The sequence below is a fragment of the Pinus tabuliformis genome, chromosome 9, assembly GCF_031772625.1.
Source record: "Pinus tabuliformis cultivar Carrire ecotype Pingquan chromosome 9, CPIR1, whole genome shotgun sequence".
NCBI lineage: Eukaryota > Viridiplantae > Streptophyta > Pinopsida > Pinales > Pinaceae > Pinus > Pinus tabuliformis.
This window is the reverse complement of record NC_142307.1, coordinates 1,363,257,023-1,363,273,678: the sequence shown is the minus strand read 5'-3', so window position 1 is coordinate 1,363,273,678 and position 16,656 is coordinate 1,363,257,023. Positions and strand designations below refer to the sequence as shown.

The window sequence follows — 16,656 nt, the reverse complement described above, 5'->3', positions numbered from 1 at the left end:
TATGTTTAGATTGTTTACTATTTGAAATGTTAGCCCTTGTTCAACTTGCTCATATCAAAAGCAATGTAACTTTGAAATTCAAAACCTAAATAATTTAATTTATGATTGTTATCTCCTGAAAATGTCAGGAAATGGGTTCCCTTAGGCTTAGTGGACATCAAATGGCACTGTTGCTTTCCTCACTGTGGGCTCAGGCATCTACTGAGAACACACCAGCAAATTTTGAGGCAATTGGCAACACTTACAACCTTGCTTTACTGTTCTCTCGTGTCAAGGTAAGCTGTTCTTGAAGTCATTTGTCTAAATTGCTGCTTAGTGAACTATTTCTTCACTTAGCTTGAGTAATGACATCCTCATTGAAGATTTTCATATGTGATTGCATTTGAATGGAAAATTAGAAAATGCTTTGGGGTACTTAGCCTTTTATCACTCTCATCTTTGAAGTTTAAGCATGTTGGTGGTCAAAACTCAGGAAATATAATAAATAATGTAATATGCATTCACTGAACCTACATAATGTTGGTGAAATTGTTATGTCATGTAGATCATATACTTAGGCATAAGAATAATCACTTTATGACCTAGTTTAATTTATGCTTTAGTGTTGTATTGGTGACTTAAAATGCATCTATGGTTTATGTCCTTCCCTTTTTTATAGGGTTTCTCTCTCCATATGATATCCAAGAAGTATATCTCTCGTTTGTTGAAAAATGTAACTAGGTTCGGTCTTCATTTAATGTATTTGAGTCATCATGAAATGTACTTGTCAAAAGAATAAGAATTTTTTTATTATTATTGTAACAATGACTTATTAAAGCATGGGTTTCATGCTTGGGTCATCATTATATTAGTCAAAGTCCCCATTGTGGACTCCTAGGATTAATATTGAGTTTATAGAGTCATTGTATATTCAAAGAGACCCTTCTTGGGCTTTTGAATCATGTAAAAAGGTTTAGTATTGAGTCAAATATGATTTATGTATCCTCCACACCAAGTCGGCCTAGAAGAGATCAAGTCAGCCTAAGGACACCAATTCGACCTCCCTTGAAGCCTATAAATAGAAGCAAGTCGAATTCATTTGGAGCATCTCATCTCAAGCTAGTTTGATATCTCTAAGGAAGCTGGAGAAGTGTGAAGTGGGTCAAAAGAAGCTGAAGGAAGTGCGAGTTGGGTGGAGTCTAAGGAGAAGAAGAAAATTGAACTTTTGGTGCCTCTCTCTCTTTGTTTCGTGCCCTAGTTTGGGAGATCGAAGTCTTCCAAGTTTTGCTGATGCCAAAAGCTGCTACATAGTCAAAGTTGCTGGAAAAGAGGTCAAAGATCTAGGAGGTTGACTTGGTGTGGAGGGAAGGTTTGGTCTTTGTCTAGGGTGAAGAGTCTCAAATAATACTATTGAAAGGAAGATAATTTTGATTGGGCTTTCCCCTCGAGAGGGGTTTTTCCCTGGCATAGTGCATACATCTTGTGTCTCTCGTTTTGTGATCTTCATACAAACATAATATGGTAATTGCTTGATGAGAGATATGATACTAAAGAAGTAAAAGAAGCCAACATAACTCACAGGTAATTATCAATAAAGGAGAATCAAACCCTAATCTATTTGCATTGATTTTCCAACATGGTATCAGAGCTAAGGTCAGGAAAAGTTGAAGATCACTTTGTTGGCATGGATTCTCCCTCTTTGATGAACTACATAAGAATGGGTATCAACACTGCTGGAAGCTGGATCAAGAAGGTCATCCATTACTTATTCAACAAGGTCAAAAGTCAAGGATTCTTGGCTGCTCTTACAGGTTCTCTTAATGATGAAAATGCATGTTGATTTTTAATGTACCTTGGACAAGTGGTTTCCCATGGGTTAGTCTCTACCTAGTGAAAAGTGTCCAAAATAATTCTTTTCCTAAGTGTGACTTTATAAGTGGTAAAGTCAATGTTAAATTATAAAGTGAAAAGTGACTTTAGACATAAAATACAATGTGGGTACTTTATTTAATAGGTGAGTTAAAAAATAGAAAGTGAGAATTAAATGCACATTTATTCTCATCCCTTGATCTAAATGAATCTGAGCCATTGGATCTTAGGGTTGCCCAAAAGTCATTTAGGGAAACAAAAGGCGGAAAAGAAAAGAGAGACTGCATTCATTCTTCATGAGCAGATTGGAGAAAGGAGGCTGAGAGCTGGAGAACAGTTATGAAGGAGAAATTTGTTGTAGCAAGTTGAAGGAGTGATTTCTGAGAAAAGTTGGGCATGGAAATTGAGGCATAGAAGACAACAGAAGGTACAGTATGAACAACATTTAATGCTGTGAGATGCAAGCTGTTCGAGAGAAGATTTTGAGATTTTTTTTTTTTTAAATCCGTACAGTACATATTTTTAGCTTCAAGTGGGCATGGAAATCGAGGCAAATTGGGCATGATTTTCAAGGAGTTTTGGGCTGAAGAGACAAGTTGCATTTTTCTGTTTTGTTTTGTCTGCAAATGTTGAAGAGCTCTCTAACAGGTTTTCCTTGGAGAAGATTGAAGGGGTTTTGCCTGGGTCTAAGTTGACCAAAAATCTGTGTGTATTTTTATGTCTGTTGCTAGTCTGTTTATGTTCATAATTATTTTCAACATGTGTTGACAGTCCCATGTGTTTTAATCTGAAAATTTCATTTCCAGGATTCTATATGTTGAATGTATGTTTATGGCAAAGGGCATTTAACTGAATGGGAGTGATAAGGTGAAAATAAAACCGGGTTGGGATTGCAGAAAACTTTTTTTGTCATCAAATTTCAACAATGTATGGATCATTGATAGTGGAACATCAAGACACATGACAGGAAAAGTAAACAACTTCATACACTATCAAAGAAGCCATCTTCTCATGCAGTGGAATTGGGTGACAACGAAAGCGTTGCGGTTAGAGGCCCGGGATCAACATCGTTGAAGCTGGAAAATGGATCGAAGTTGCATCTCAACAACATTCTATATGTTCTAGGTTTGAAAAAGAATTTGCTTTCTATTTCTTACTTATAAGATAAAGGGGAAAGAGTTTCTTTTGTTGATGGAAAAGTTTTGGTTTGGGGAAAAGACTCTAGCATTGATAAAGCTAGGGTTATTGGAATTCGTGAAGGAAGCCTTTATAGAGTCATTACACCACCTCCTCAAGCTTTGGTTCATATGGAAATCAGTCCCATTGAACTATGGCATAGGAGGTATGGTCATCTACATTATAAGGTCATCCCTACTCTTAGTCAATTGGTTCATGGTATCCCCAATATGAAGTTAGATCATGAAGGTGTGTGCAAGGGATGCTCTTTGGGAAAACATACAAGAAAACCATTTCTAAATAGTGAAACTAGGTCTAAAGAAATATTAGACCTCATCCATTTTGATGTGTGTGGACCCATGTCTGACAAATCACTTGGAGGTCATCTCTACTATGTGACATTCATTGATGACCATTCTAGAAAGACATGGCTCTACCTTCTCAAAACAAAAGATGAAGTATTTGATAAGTTCAAGGAGTTTAGGTCCGAAGTGGAAACCCTAACCGAAAGAAAGATAAAAACTCTAAGGTTTGACAATGGTGGGGAATACACTTCTATGGAATTGATTGCGTATTGGAAGGAAGCAGGTATTAAGAGGGAGCTCATTGTTCCCTATAATCCTGAACAAGATGGATTGGCTGAAAGAAAGAATAGGTCGATTGAAGAAGGCATTCGAATTATGCTCCTTGATCAAGACCTACCAAAATTTTTATGGGGAGAAGCAACAATGACAACCATATACATTCAAAATAGAAGTCCTCATAAGAGTCTTGATAATACTACCCTTGAAGAAGTATTCCTATTGATTTTGATGACAAAGAAGTTCCCATATTTGAAGAAGAAGTAGTTCATCATGAAAACCCTACTACAAATCAAGAAGAAGAAGGATCAAGTGAGCCTATTCAATCGGTGGTCACTCCAACCACAAGGAAAATATCAAATTGGTTAAAAGCCACATTAGAAGATGATGAAGAACATGAAGTTGCGAAAGGAACCTTCAGGGAAAGTAAGAGACCGAAGAGATATTCTGGTTATGTTGCATATATGACGAAGTTGATTGAAGCCGAACCATCTACATTCAAGGAAGCTACGTATCAAGAGGTTTGGAAGAAAGCAATGTAGGAAGAATATCAAGCCATCATGCAGAATGGGGTTTGGGAAATTGTTCCTAGATCTAGTGACAAATCGGTTGTCACATCCAAGTGGATCTATAAGTTCAAACACACTGTTGATGGAAGTATGGACAAGTACAAAGCAAGATTCATTGCAAGGGGTTTCTCTCAAAAGGAAGGCATTGATTATGAAGAAACCTTTGCACCCACAATGAGGTACACTACCATTAGATCTCTGGTTTCACTGGCTGCCACAATGGGTTGGCATATCCATCAAATGGATGTGAAGACCACATTTTTGAATGGGACCATTGATGAGGAAGTGTATATCAAAGAACTCGAAGGATTTGAAGTTAATAGTAGGGACTCTCATGTTTGCAAACTTAAGAATGCCCTATATGGTTTGAAGCAAGCACCTAGGACATGGTATGCAAGGATGGATGCATATCTACTTAGAATTGTGTTCGTGAAGAGTTTTGTTGATCCGAATCTCTACATCAAGGTCGTGAATAATAAGCTCGTCATTATTCCACTATATGTTGGTAGCTGAATTTGAAATGAAGGATCTAGGACTAATTCACTATTACCTGGGTCTAGAAGTATGGTAGAGATCCGGGGAGATATATTTGGGGCAAGGAAAGTACATCATCAAGTTATTGCAAAAATTTAGCATGATGGATTCCAAGCCGATAACTACTCCTATGATCACCAATCTCAAGAAGTTAAGGGGCTCTGATTCTAGTCTCGTGGATCCTACCTCCTATTGACAGTTGGTGGGTTCCCTAATGTATCTGGTAAATACTAGGCTAGATATATGTTTTGTAGTAAACATTCTTAGTCAGTTTCAGTTGGAGCCTCATCATGATCACTGGATAGCTTCCAAACATATATTGAGGTATCTTCGTGGCACTATACATCACTGCCTAAAGTATGATAGTAAGGAAGTCAAGCTAATTGGCTTCACAGACTCTAATTGGGGTGGCAGTGAGACCGATGGAAGGAGCACTATCGGAGGATGTTTTAGTCTGGGAGTTGCTATGATCTCATGGATGAGTAGGAAGCAAGATCCCGTTGCTTTAAGTAGTGCTGAGGCAGAATATGTGGTTGCATGTGAAGTAGGAAAGGAGGTTGTTTGGTTAAGGAAGCTTCTGACAGATTTGTTCAAGAAGTCTCAGGGTCCTACTGTGATTAATTGTGACAATCAAAGTTGTATCAAGATGTTTGGAGATCTCGTGTTTCATGCTAGGAGGAAACATATCAACAATAAGTTCCATTTTATTAGGAACTTGGTACATGATGGGATCGTGAAATTGGAGTATGTCTCGACAGATGAATAGGTAGCAGACATACTAACAAAGGCTCTTCCTAATAAGAAGTTTAAATATCTAAGGAATTTGCTTGGTTTGGTAGATATTGCTGATTATATTGATGATAAGAATGTGGAAGAGATTTGTTGAGGCTTTGTGAGTGAAGCATTGCCTGGGAGGACATTTGTTGATGTCTAGGTCCTGAAGTTGGAAAGGTGGCGTTGGTCATTAAGCTCTGACACAAACCTAGATTTCTGGGTTAATGGTTAGCAAGTAAGCCTGATGGTACCTAGAGAGGCTGACAGCTTAAGTCCATCTTAGTCCCACCTGGATAGATTTCCTTGGTCAGGAATCTAGTCCATGGCATTGCAGTGCCTAAATTGTTGAGAGACCAGTGGATAGATTTCCCTTATTAGGAATCTAGTCCATGACATTGCGGTGCCTAAATTGATGAGAGACCAATGGATAGATTGCCTTGGTCAGGAATCTTAGTCCATGGCATTGTAGTGCCTAAAGTTCTTCATTGTTCATATATTTTGAGATCTTCCATTGTATATGTATATTATGAATACCTCCCTAGTTAAGAGGAAGTGTTGAAAAATGTAACTAGGTTCGGTATTCATTTAATGTATTTGAGTCATCATGAAATGTACTTGTCAAAAGAATAAAGAAAATAATTTTTATTATTGTAACAATGACTTATTAAAGCATGGGTTTCATGCTTGGGTCATCATTATATTAGTCAAAGTCCCCATTGTGGACTCCTAGGATTAATATTGAGTTTATAGAGTCATTGTATATTCAAAGAGACCCTTCTTGGGTTTTTGAATCATGCACAAAGGTTTAGTATTGTGTCAAATATGATTTATGTATCCTCCACACCAATTCGGCCTAGAAGAGATCAAGTCAGCCTAGGTATGATTTTTTGGTATAGACCAATGTTTTAAAACTCTGACTCCGACTTCGACTCGGCCGAGGATCAACTCCGACTCCGACTCCGACTCAGTATCGACGCGGCCGGCTCGATTTCAATGACTCAGTCGTTGTAAAAAATACATTAAATATTTTTTTTTTTATCAAAACACATAATTTTAAAGATTTTGAACATAATTTTAAAGATTTTCCTTCATGTTTCTAGAATCCAAACACACAACATTATAATATAAATGGAAGACAACATATGATCAAAGTAGGCTCATGAATATATCCATTATATCAAAATGGCACCCAGTGCACTGTCCAATGGCAATACATAGTCATACTGATACATGATCGAAGATTCAAAACAAAAAACACATAACCAAGGAGGCTAGAAATGGCCTTTACAACAAAAGTAAACTGTGACCAGACTCCAGTACTACTGGCTAGTAGCTACTGCCAGAGTAGCCAAGATCATGTCAATCAATCTATGGATCATCATCAGAGTCAGACAGGGGGCCCCATGGCTCCTCATCATCATCATCTCCACCTGCAACTGTAGAAGTGGTACCACTAGCACGCTGTGCAACTGCAGCAGATGCAAGCTGAGATAGAGAAGATATGTGACTACGCTTCTATCGTGGCTGAGCAGAGGAAGCGCCTGCAACTGGAGTCCTTGCTGGCTGTGAGACTGAGGCTGGATCGGGATCTGCATTCAATTGAACATCATGTTCAATTGATGCCTCGACATCTAAATCTAAATCAAGATCCTCATCAGGATCAAACTCCGCTGGATGACTCACCACTACCCGATCTGATGTTGGATCAATGTCTTCCAACACAATGGGATTTGAATCAGGTCTTTTGTTCAACAATTGGTTTTGTCTGAGCCGGAGGTTGTATTGGACATAGACTAGATCATTTAACCGTTTTTGATCCAAACAGTTTCTCCTCTTTGTGTGAATCCTCTCAAAGACAGACCAATTGTGCTCACACCTAGTAGCACTGCAAGTTTGACTTAAAATACGAATTGCAAACTTCTGCAATTCAGGACAATGGCCACCAAAAGCCTCCCACCATTGTGCTGCAAAAAACATAGGAGTGTAATGAGTTAGCTCAACAAAATTACAAATTATATCCAACTTTCAAATTATAAACGATTTAACAAAATAAAAAAAATAAATAAAACTATTAAGAATTTGAAAATTGAAATTTTTGTTTACCTGGCTCATCTGCTTCTCTTGCAATCTTTGCTAGGTTCTTCCCAAGGTACCCGAGGCATTGCTGAAGGTCGTGACTTGTCGGTGTATCTCCAGTTGATCAGACTCCAATGGGATCATGCGGTCAATGCAGTCAATCAATCCATCTCTGACCTGCCCCCTCAAAGCTCCTCACTCCTTAGCTTTATAATGATACCGTGGGTTCAAAAAATACGCAGCTGCATGTATAGGGCGATGGAGTTGGTTGTTCCATCTTTCATCAGTGATTGCCCAAATGGGCCCATACTTAGCCACTCTATCCTTGTATGCCCTCTTTATTTGCTCCTTTGCTTGATCCATAGCCTCATAAATGAAGCCCATAGCCAACCTTTCCCCATCCACCAACCACAACACCTTAACCAGTGGCTCAGCAAGCTTCACAATCTCTGCTGCCTTTCTCCAATTAACTTTCTTTTTCAATTCTTTGCCTTCTGGTTTGTTAGAACAGTTGCTTTGATTCTGTTCATCACTGGAAAACATCTTTTTCAAGTTTCTATTTTGGGAAAGCATAGATTGCAATGTCAAAAAATGAGTAGCAAATCTAGTGATGGCAAGCCTAATAATATCCTTGCCCCCAGTGTGTTTCCTCATGAGGCTCAAAATCAATGAATGATTGTAGATAAATTTTGTTATGCTTTTGGCATGATCTACAGTGTTTTTGACCCAATCTATTTTTCCAATATCCTCAAGCATGAGGTCTATGCAATGTGCAGCACATGGGGTCCAAAAGATGGTCCTCTAATAGTTTACCAGCAAGAACATAGTTAGAGGCATTATCTGTGATGACTTGAACAACATTAGCCACCCCCACCTCGTCAACAACCTGATCGAATCGCTGAAAAAACAAATGCCCATCTTTTACCTTATCAAATGCATCAACTGATTTTAAAAACATGGTTCCCCGTGGGCAGAAGACAAGAAAGTTTATGATGGTACGGTTTCTTTGATCAGTTCATCCATTTGACATGATGGTACATTCTATTCTTGCCCATGAGTCCTTGAAATCTTTCAAATACTCATTAATGGAGTCAATTTTTTTTCTGCAAACGACACCCCCTAGCTCATGCATAGTAGGGCCTTTGAAGCCTTTTCCAGTAGCATGTATGGCATCAAACATAGGCTCATAATATGGTGAACGGGAAGCATTGAAGGGGATATCAACATCATACCACCATCTAACTATGTACTCACAAGTAGTCTCCCTCAATTCTTTCTTCCAATGGTCATCTAAAGTGAGTTGCATTTGACTTTTACTAGCTTGAGGACCATGTGCATTTGATGGAGAGAAGGGAGTGAAATAACTTTTGATAGTCATATCACCCTTTTTCATTCCACCCTTTCCTTTATCTTGAACAGAACCAAAAGAGGGAGGAACATATCAGAAAGGGTTGGATGCATCAGTATAAGGGATAGAGGAAGAACCCTCAAAATCATAATGGGGGTTGGTAGCCATCATTTTTTGTATCTCCCTCTTGCCTAGTCTTATCTTCTTTAAACTTCTCAAAGCTGTCTAACAATTGCTTCCTAATCTCCCCAATTTCTGGTGAGGTACATGGAGTAATTTGGCCTCTAATCCCCGCCAAGTGTTGTTTCAGTTTATTAATGCCCCCAGGACCTTCCTTAATTTTCCTGTGGCAAAATTCGCAATGCATTTCACTATCAACCATTTCAGCATATGCCCAAGCAGGATCTCTCGTTGTAGGTGCCATTTTTTGACTAGGAAATGAAAGCGCACAATCTAGAAAAAAAATAAAATGATTCAATGTTCATTTCTTTCACAAAAACACTCTCTAGGCTTTCTAGATATGCACCTAAAATTTAATAAGCAAAAACAGATTTGTAGAAGTGAAAAAAAATACCTCCAGGCACAAACTGCCTCCTCAAGCTTGCTCCAAGAATCAACTCCTCAATGCTGCTCCAAATGGCTACCCAAGAAGCTCCTCACTCCAGCTACAATGCTTGCCCAAGACTCGTCATTGCTGCTCCAAAAAACAAACTCAAGAATTGCTCACTAAGTCTCGCTGAAGTTCTCACTCAAATGCATGAGATGGCTGTGAGAGAATGAGAGCATTTGAGTGGGTTAAATAGGGTTTGGGAGAGGGGAATGGACCCCAAATAGCATTTAACTAATTTATAAAACACCTTGGAGTCCCCAACACTTGGCCAATCGTTAAAAATTAAAAAAATATGAAAAATCGCATTTTTTTGGGGTTACAGGCTGCATTCATTGACTCAGCCGAGTTATTGTGGAACCGGCCGGGTTGACTGAGTCATGACTGACTCTGACTCGGCCTCCCGTTCCATTTTTCTGCTGGGTCACAAAAAATCCCAACGACTCGGATCAACTCGGCTGTTTCGAATTCGATTCGACCATTTTTTAAAACTTTGGTATAGACATTGTTACCCAAAATATTGCACAAGGATTGCACATGTGGTTTTCATCACATGTTTTAGAGTTTTGCAAGTTGGTATCATATGATCCTAGCCTTTAAAAGGTTGGGATTGTTAACCACCAAAAAGTGGGTAACCCATAGGAGCAAAATTTCCTTCTCTTTGGAGTCTAGACAAGCAGCCAACCAACAAATTTATATGATCAACACATAACATAATGCCAATATCCTCCACTTCTTTCTTTAGTTAGATTTTTGTCCCATCCACATTCCTTCTTGAAGGAAGTTGAGTCATTTATCGACATGTAGTTTAATTATTTTTGTAATCATGTGCATTCACTTAATGTTATGGGCATACTAATATGGATCAAGGGAAAACTGGATGATTGAACAATTTGCACTGTATTCCTACTCCCTCACTTCATCTAGTAGTTTAGTCTTTGGCCCTAGTCAAGTGGGACCTCCTTTAAGGACTTAAGGTATCAGGAACGACACCATCTGGGAGGCACTGATTGAAGTAGCATGTCCAAGATATTCCATCAATGACAACATACTCAACACTCCTTGATATTATTGGTAGATGATTATGCTTTTTAATGGTTGGCCTTAGTCTTCATTCATTATGACTTTGGCTTATGTGAAATTGTGCTGAAGAGATCACCCCCTTCATTTATACTTTAATTAATACATGGATCTATGTAATGGAGTGAAAATATTCCTTTTTTTTAAACAAAAGGGGCTACCCTCTTCATAACTTAACCATATGGTAAAGTGGATGATGTCTCATATAAAGTTTCAAACTTAAGTCATGAAGGCGACATTTCAAAATGACAAGTCGATTACTATGGCAACAAAGGGCACATATAATTATGAAAGATCATGTTAATATTATATTAAAGGGGAGGGTCTTTTATGAAAATTTGAAAAAGCTTAGTGTGTGAATGGGGCGGTGAGCCACACTTACCATAGAAGTTGTTCCCTTTCTCAAGCCATGCATTATTTACTGATATGCTTGATCGGGAGTGCGCATGTTGAAGCAAGAGATCATCATATTGAGGGACTTGTCTTTTGGGGCCCACATCATGGATGACCACATTATGAATAGGGGCTGTGAGATGAGCCTACATTGCAACAACCCTTGTTTACCAACATTACCAATTTCCTTGACATATATTATACTGTTATTTACCCATATGCTTGATTGGGAGTGCACATGTTGGTGTAAGTGATTATCATATAGAGGAGGAACTTGTTTTTTGGGGCCCACATCATGGATGACCATACTACGAAAAGGGGCCGTGAGTTGAGCCTACATTAGAACAAACCTCGTTTTCCAACATTACCAGTTTCCTTAAAATATATTATAATGTTACATGTTGAGGAAAAATGTTATCTGCTTAATTATGTCTTGATATTATTGGTAGATGATTATGTTTTTAAATGGTTTGCCTTAGTCTTCATTCATTGTGACTTTGGCTTATGTGAAATTGTGTTGAAGAGATTAACCCCTTCATTTATACTTTAATTAATACATGAATCTAAGTAATGGAGTGAAAATAAAAAAATACTAAACAAAAGGGGCTACCCCCTTCATAACTTAACCGTATGGTAAAGTGGATTATGTCTCATATAAAGTTTTAAACTTAAGTTATGAAGGCGACATTCAAAATGACAAGTCAATTACTATGGCAAAAAAGGGCACATATAGTTATGAAATATCATGTTAATATATATTAAAGGGGAGGGTCTTTTATGAAATTTGAAAAAGCTTAGTGTGTGAATGGGGCGGTGAGCCACACTTACCATAGAAGTTGTTCCCTTTCCCAAGCCATGAATTATTTACCGACTGTTGAAGCAAGAGATCATCATATTGAGGGACTTGTCTTTTGGGGCCCACATCATGGATCGCCATACTATGAATAGGGGCTGTGAATTGAGCCTACATTACAACAACCCTCGTTTACCAACATTACCAGTTTCCTTGAAATATATTATAACGTTATTTACCCATATGCTTGACTGGGAGTGCACATGTTGGTGCAAGTGATTATCGTATCGAGGAGGAAGTTGTCTTTTGGGGCCCACATCATGGATGGCCATACTATGAAAAGGGGCCGTGATTTGAGCCTACATTAGAACAACCCTCGTTTTCCAACATTACTAGTTTCCTTAAAAATATATTATAATGTTACATGTTGAGGAAAAATGTTATCTGCTTAATTATGTCTGTAGGGGGGCATTACACAATCTATACACATATAGCAGCACTCAACCATTGTCTAGGAAGTGGGGATGGAATGCCTTTTCGTTAAACATGAGTGAGTTTTGTTAAAATCTGAAAGTTCTATGCAGAAATTTAAAAGTTCTTTGCAGGAACTTGAATGTTCTATGCAGAAATTTAAAAATTCTTTGCACAAACTTGAAAGTTCTATGCAAAAAGTGGAATGTACTTGCAAAAAATTGAATGTACTTTGCAGAAAAATGATTAGAACTGAATGTACTTTGCAAAAAACTGAATGTACTTTGCAGAAAATTGAATGTACTATGCTGTTACAATTACTTATAATGTGGATTTCTTCTTCAGAACTTTTCAGTACAACGATTGCAGATAGAACATAAACTTAAGCATCATATGAAGATAGCCAAGCACAAATATGAGACACTGAGAGTTAGGTCCAATGACTAGGCCCAAACCCAGAAGGGGAAAACCCAAATGATTCCTCTTCTATTAGATTTTTTCAATTGTTCAACATAGTACAGAGAGAGAGAATGAGAATGAATAAAGTCACCAATGTTTGATCAACTTGTAGCTGAAGTGCTCTTGCTCTTTGCTGGAAAATATCCTCCTTTTGGTTAGATTTTTTTCTACACACTTGTTCTTACTCTTCACTTTCTCTCACACTTCTCTTGCACACACTCAACTCTAGCTCTCCTTCTTCACAATGAACATGTTACTCTCAACTCTCACTTGCTCTTGCTTAAATAGATGAGAAATGAGAGTTACAAAATGAATTCATTCCTTGAGCCAATAATAGGAGAATTGAATTCCATGAGGAAGGAGTTACTTGAGAAGTGTAACTCATCTCAAGAATAGAGAGAGAGATACACTTGTCTTGAGGAGTTACAATTTGAATTAGGGAGAGAGAGAGAGTATTTGGTGAGAGTTACAAATCGAATTGAATGAGGGAATTACAAGTGCATTTAATGAGGAGTTACACTTTTGTTATACATTGAATTAGTGAGGGAGAGTTATATTCTCTTAAGTGTGGACTTTGGAGTTACTATTTTATTCCAAGGGAGAGTTTCAATTTGCCAAGTAAGAAATTCTCAATTTAATTTACTTATTTCATGAGAGAATTCATTTTTATTAATCCATTAAAGGTGAATCACTTTAGACTTTTTTATAGATAATAGTATAATAATAATAATACTAGTAAGGATAAAAATATTAGTTATTGACTTGTATAATCATGATTGATTTGATTTTAAAGAGGATTCCATATGTTGAGATCATCCTTGATCATTAGACATGACTTTCTATTTTTGGAAAGTCACTTCCAAATTGAGATGTGACTTACTATTTTTGGAGAGTCATATTAGAATTGTTAGAAATGAAATTTTATTATAGGTGGTTCAAACGGAATTGAAAGATATGATATCTTTTAGGAGAAATTCATGTCGGAGTTGTCAAATTTTAATAGCCCCTCTCAGCTAGGGAGGAATTCTTTCTGCATCAAAGATCTCCGCTTCCTCTGATCTCTTTCATTCATCTCAGTTCAACTTTGCTCGGTAACATCTGTAACAATGAGGTCTCAATTTAAAGAAGAATCATCCACTTGACACAAGTTTGTAAAGGAAGGAACCATCACATGTCACATACACAAGGACTATACTCAACCAATTTTCATCTCAAAAAAATAGGTGATAAAACATAGACATCACATGGACAAGACTCAAACAAGTCACACAGACAAGACTCAAACAAGTTACATAGACAAGAATCAAACACAACCAAGTGTCAAGTGGTGGAACATTTGCATCCTAGACAAGTCACACAGACAAGTCTCACTACACCTATTGGCCAGATAGGTGGCTCTTCCCACGTCCCAGATTGTGGGTCAGATGCATACTGAGGCCTACTCTTGTGGCACACACTACACAAGAGGTCCTTCATCCTCAAGAGCTTTCCAGTCTTAGGACTCGTAATGGTTGCCCTGACTTTCCTATGGTGCCATAGACTCGTCCTTTAATCCACAAAGAAATCTTAGTTGTCTCAAGAACACGTGCCACAGAGAATTCGATCGTCAACTTCAATGCCTTAGACTTAGAACTCAACTTTTGTGCAATGATGTGTCCTCGTTGTGCCAGAACAGAGATAATAATGATCAAATAAAATTTTCCAATTAGGGTGGAATCTTTCACCACTGAAATGGATAGGAGAGATGGGTCGTAAACCCTCAAAGCGATTGCTTAAGAAAAACAAATGATTTTGATCCACAATTGATGACGCCCCTTTGATCTCAACCCTCTTCTATTTATAGATTTTCCATGGGCTCCAACAATGTGAGGAGTTGTGTCTGCAACCTCTAATTTGGCCCCAACCAATCCAATTTTTTCCCATTGTTGCCCCAACATGGGAAAAATTTGGGTTTTTACCCCTTTAACAAGACTATAGCCTATAGGCTGGGATAGGATATTATGTCCTCCATAAGCCCTCAACTTGGAGAGGACATTACATGCAAAATGGCAAAGTATTCTAAGGTAGAGGAGTGAAGTATTTTGAGGCAGAGCAGCAAAATATTTTGCGGCATATTAGGGAAGTATTTTGAGGCAGAGTAGCGAAGTCTTTTGAGGCAGAGTAACAAAGTTCTCTGAGGTAGAGCAAGGAGGAATTTAGCAGATTGAATTCTCCTAAGGTGGACTAAGTATATGAGTAGACCTACTTTGCCGGAGCAAACTGAGCTAAGGAAGAAGAACAAATTATTAAGTCATCTGTTATGAAACCAGCTCAAGAAAAGATAGAAAAGAAAGATCAACGCCTTAGAATTCAGCCTCTTCGAGGGGGCAACCTCCTTTACATTACATAAATGAACAATTCTTGGATGATACAAATGACAAAACCTCCTTTCTATATATAGGAGTCTAAGGAGTCACAATATAATCCAGCCGACCTAACAATAATAATATAAAGCCACAAAAATAACAATAGAGGGATTCTATGGGGCACAGAAATAACAATATGGGGGTAATAGGGGCACAACAATATAAATAAGGGGTATAACTACAATAGTAATGGGGTAATCACTAGTATTATAGGGACCCAACATGCCCCTCTCCTTCAAAAAAGTGTTGTCCTCAACGCTTGAGTAGTTCTGGATACTTCTGCATAAAATTCTCATCCTCCCATGTGGAATCTTCAGCGGATAAGTTCTTCCACTTGATAAGATACTCTGAAATTGATCGATTTCGTAGCTGTCGAGTTCTTGTTTCTGTGACTGCTTCCGGTTCCAATATAATTTTTCCTTCCTCGTCAAGTTCTGGCAATATTGTTTGAACTGGGAGCTTGTCGCCTATAACCTTCTTTAAACATGAAACATGGAAAACTGGGTGCAATCGAGAAGCTGCAGGAAGCTCCAATTTGTATGCCATAGTACCAATCTTTTGCAACACCTTGTACGGACCATAATACTTTGGTGATAATTTATTATCCTTCTTAGCTTGCTTTAGGGACATTTGCTTATATGGTTGTAGCCGTAGGAATACCCAATCACCTACATCAAAACTTCTTTCACTGCGATGTTGATCTGCCTGTTGTTTCATTCTATTTTGTGCCAACACGAGGTTATCCTTTAAGAGTTGGAGGACTTGTTGTTGATGTTCGATGTGATGTTCCACTGCCTGAACCTTAGAATTTTCTCTTAAATATGATGTGATGGATGGTGGTTGATACCCATAAAGTGCCATAAATGGGGTCATTTTTGTTGCTGTATGGAAGGAAGTGTTATACCACCATTCAGCCAGAGGCAACCATTTGACCCATTGTGTCTGTTTATCAGATACAAAGCAACGAAGATATCCTTCCAAACATTTGTTTACTATCTCAGTTTGCCCATCAGATTGAGGATGATAAGATGAGCTATGAGCTAACTGAGTACCAAGACAAGAAAATAATTCTGTCCAAAAATTTCCAGTGAAAATGGGATCTCTGTCACTTACAATAATCTTTGGGTTTCCATGTAGCTTTTGAACTGTTTCCATAAATGCAGTAGAAACTGTACTGGCTTTAAATGGATGTGATAATGCACAAAAGTGTGCATACTTGGTAAGTCTGTCAACTACCACCATGATGACACTCTTTCCCTCAGACTTGGGTAAACCTGTGATAAAATCCATTGAAACCTCCTCCCAACGTTGGCTTGGAATGGATAAAGGTTGTAATAGACCCGGTGTCTTAATTGTTTCAACTTTATTTTGTTGGCAAACCAAACATTCCGCCACAAACTTTTGAATATCTGATTTAAGGCCATCCCAAAAAAATTCCTTCTTAACCCTGTGGTAAGTTTTTAAAAATCCTGAGTGCCCTCCTAAGGGAGAAGTGTGCAATTCCATAAGAATCTTTTGTTTTAGCTGGGAATTCTTACAGAG

The 16,656-nt window shown here is 38.0% G+C and overlaps 1 protein-coding gene across 2 annotated transcripts in view; it reads left to right on the top strand.

The window, feature by feature from the left end:
* The window catches only part of LOC149153569 (protein SEMI-ROLLED LEAF 2-like), a 61,491-nt gene that overhangs the window by 26,160 nt on the left and 18,675 nt on the right, over positions 1–16,656 (top strand). For both annotated transcript variants that reach the window (XM_089445722.1, XM_089445723.1), the window contains one exon: positions 129–275. In XM_089445722.1, the coding sequence (XP_089301848.1) occupies positions 129–275 (147 nt within the window). The remainder of the gene's footprint in view (positions 1–128; positions 276–16,656) is intronic.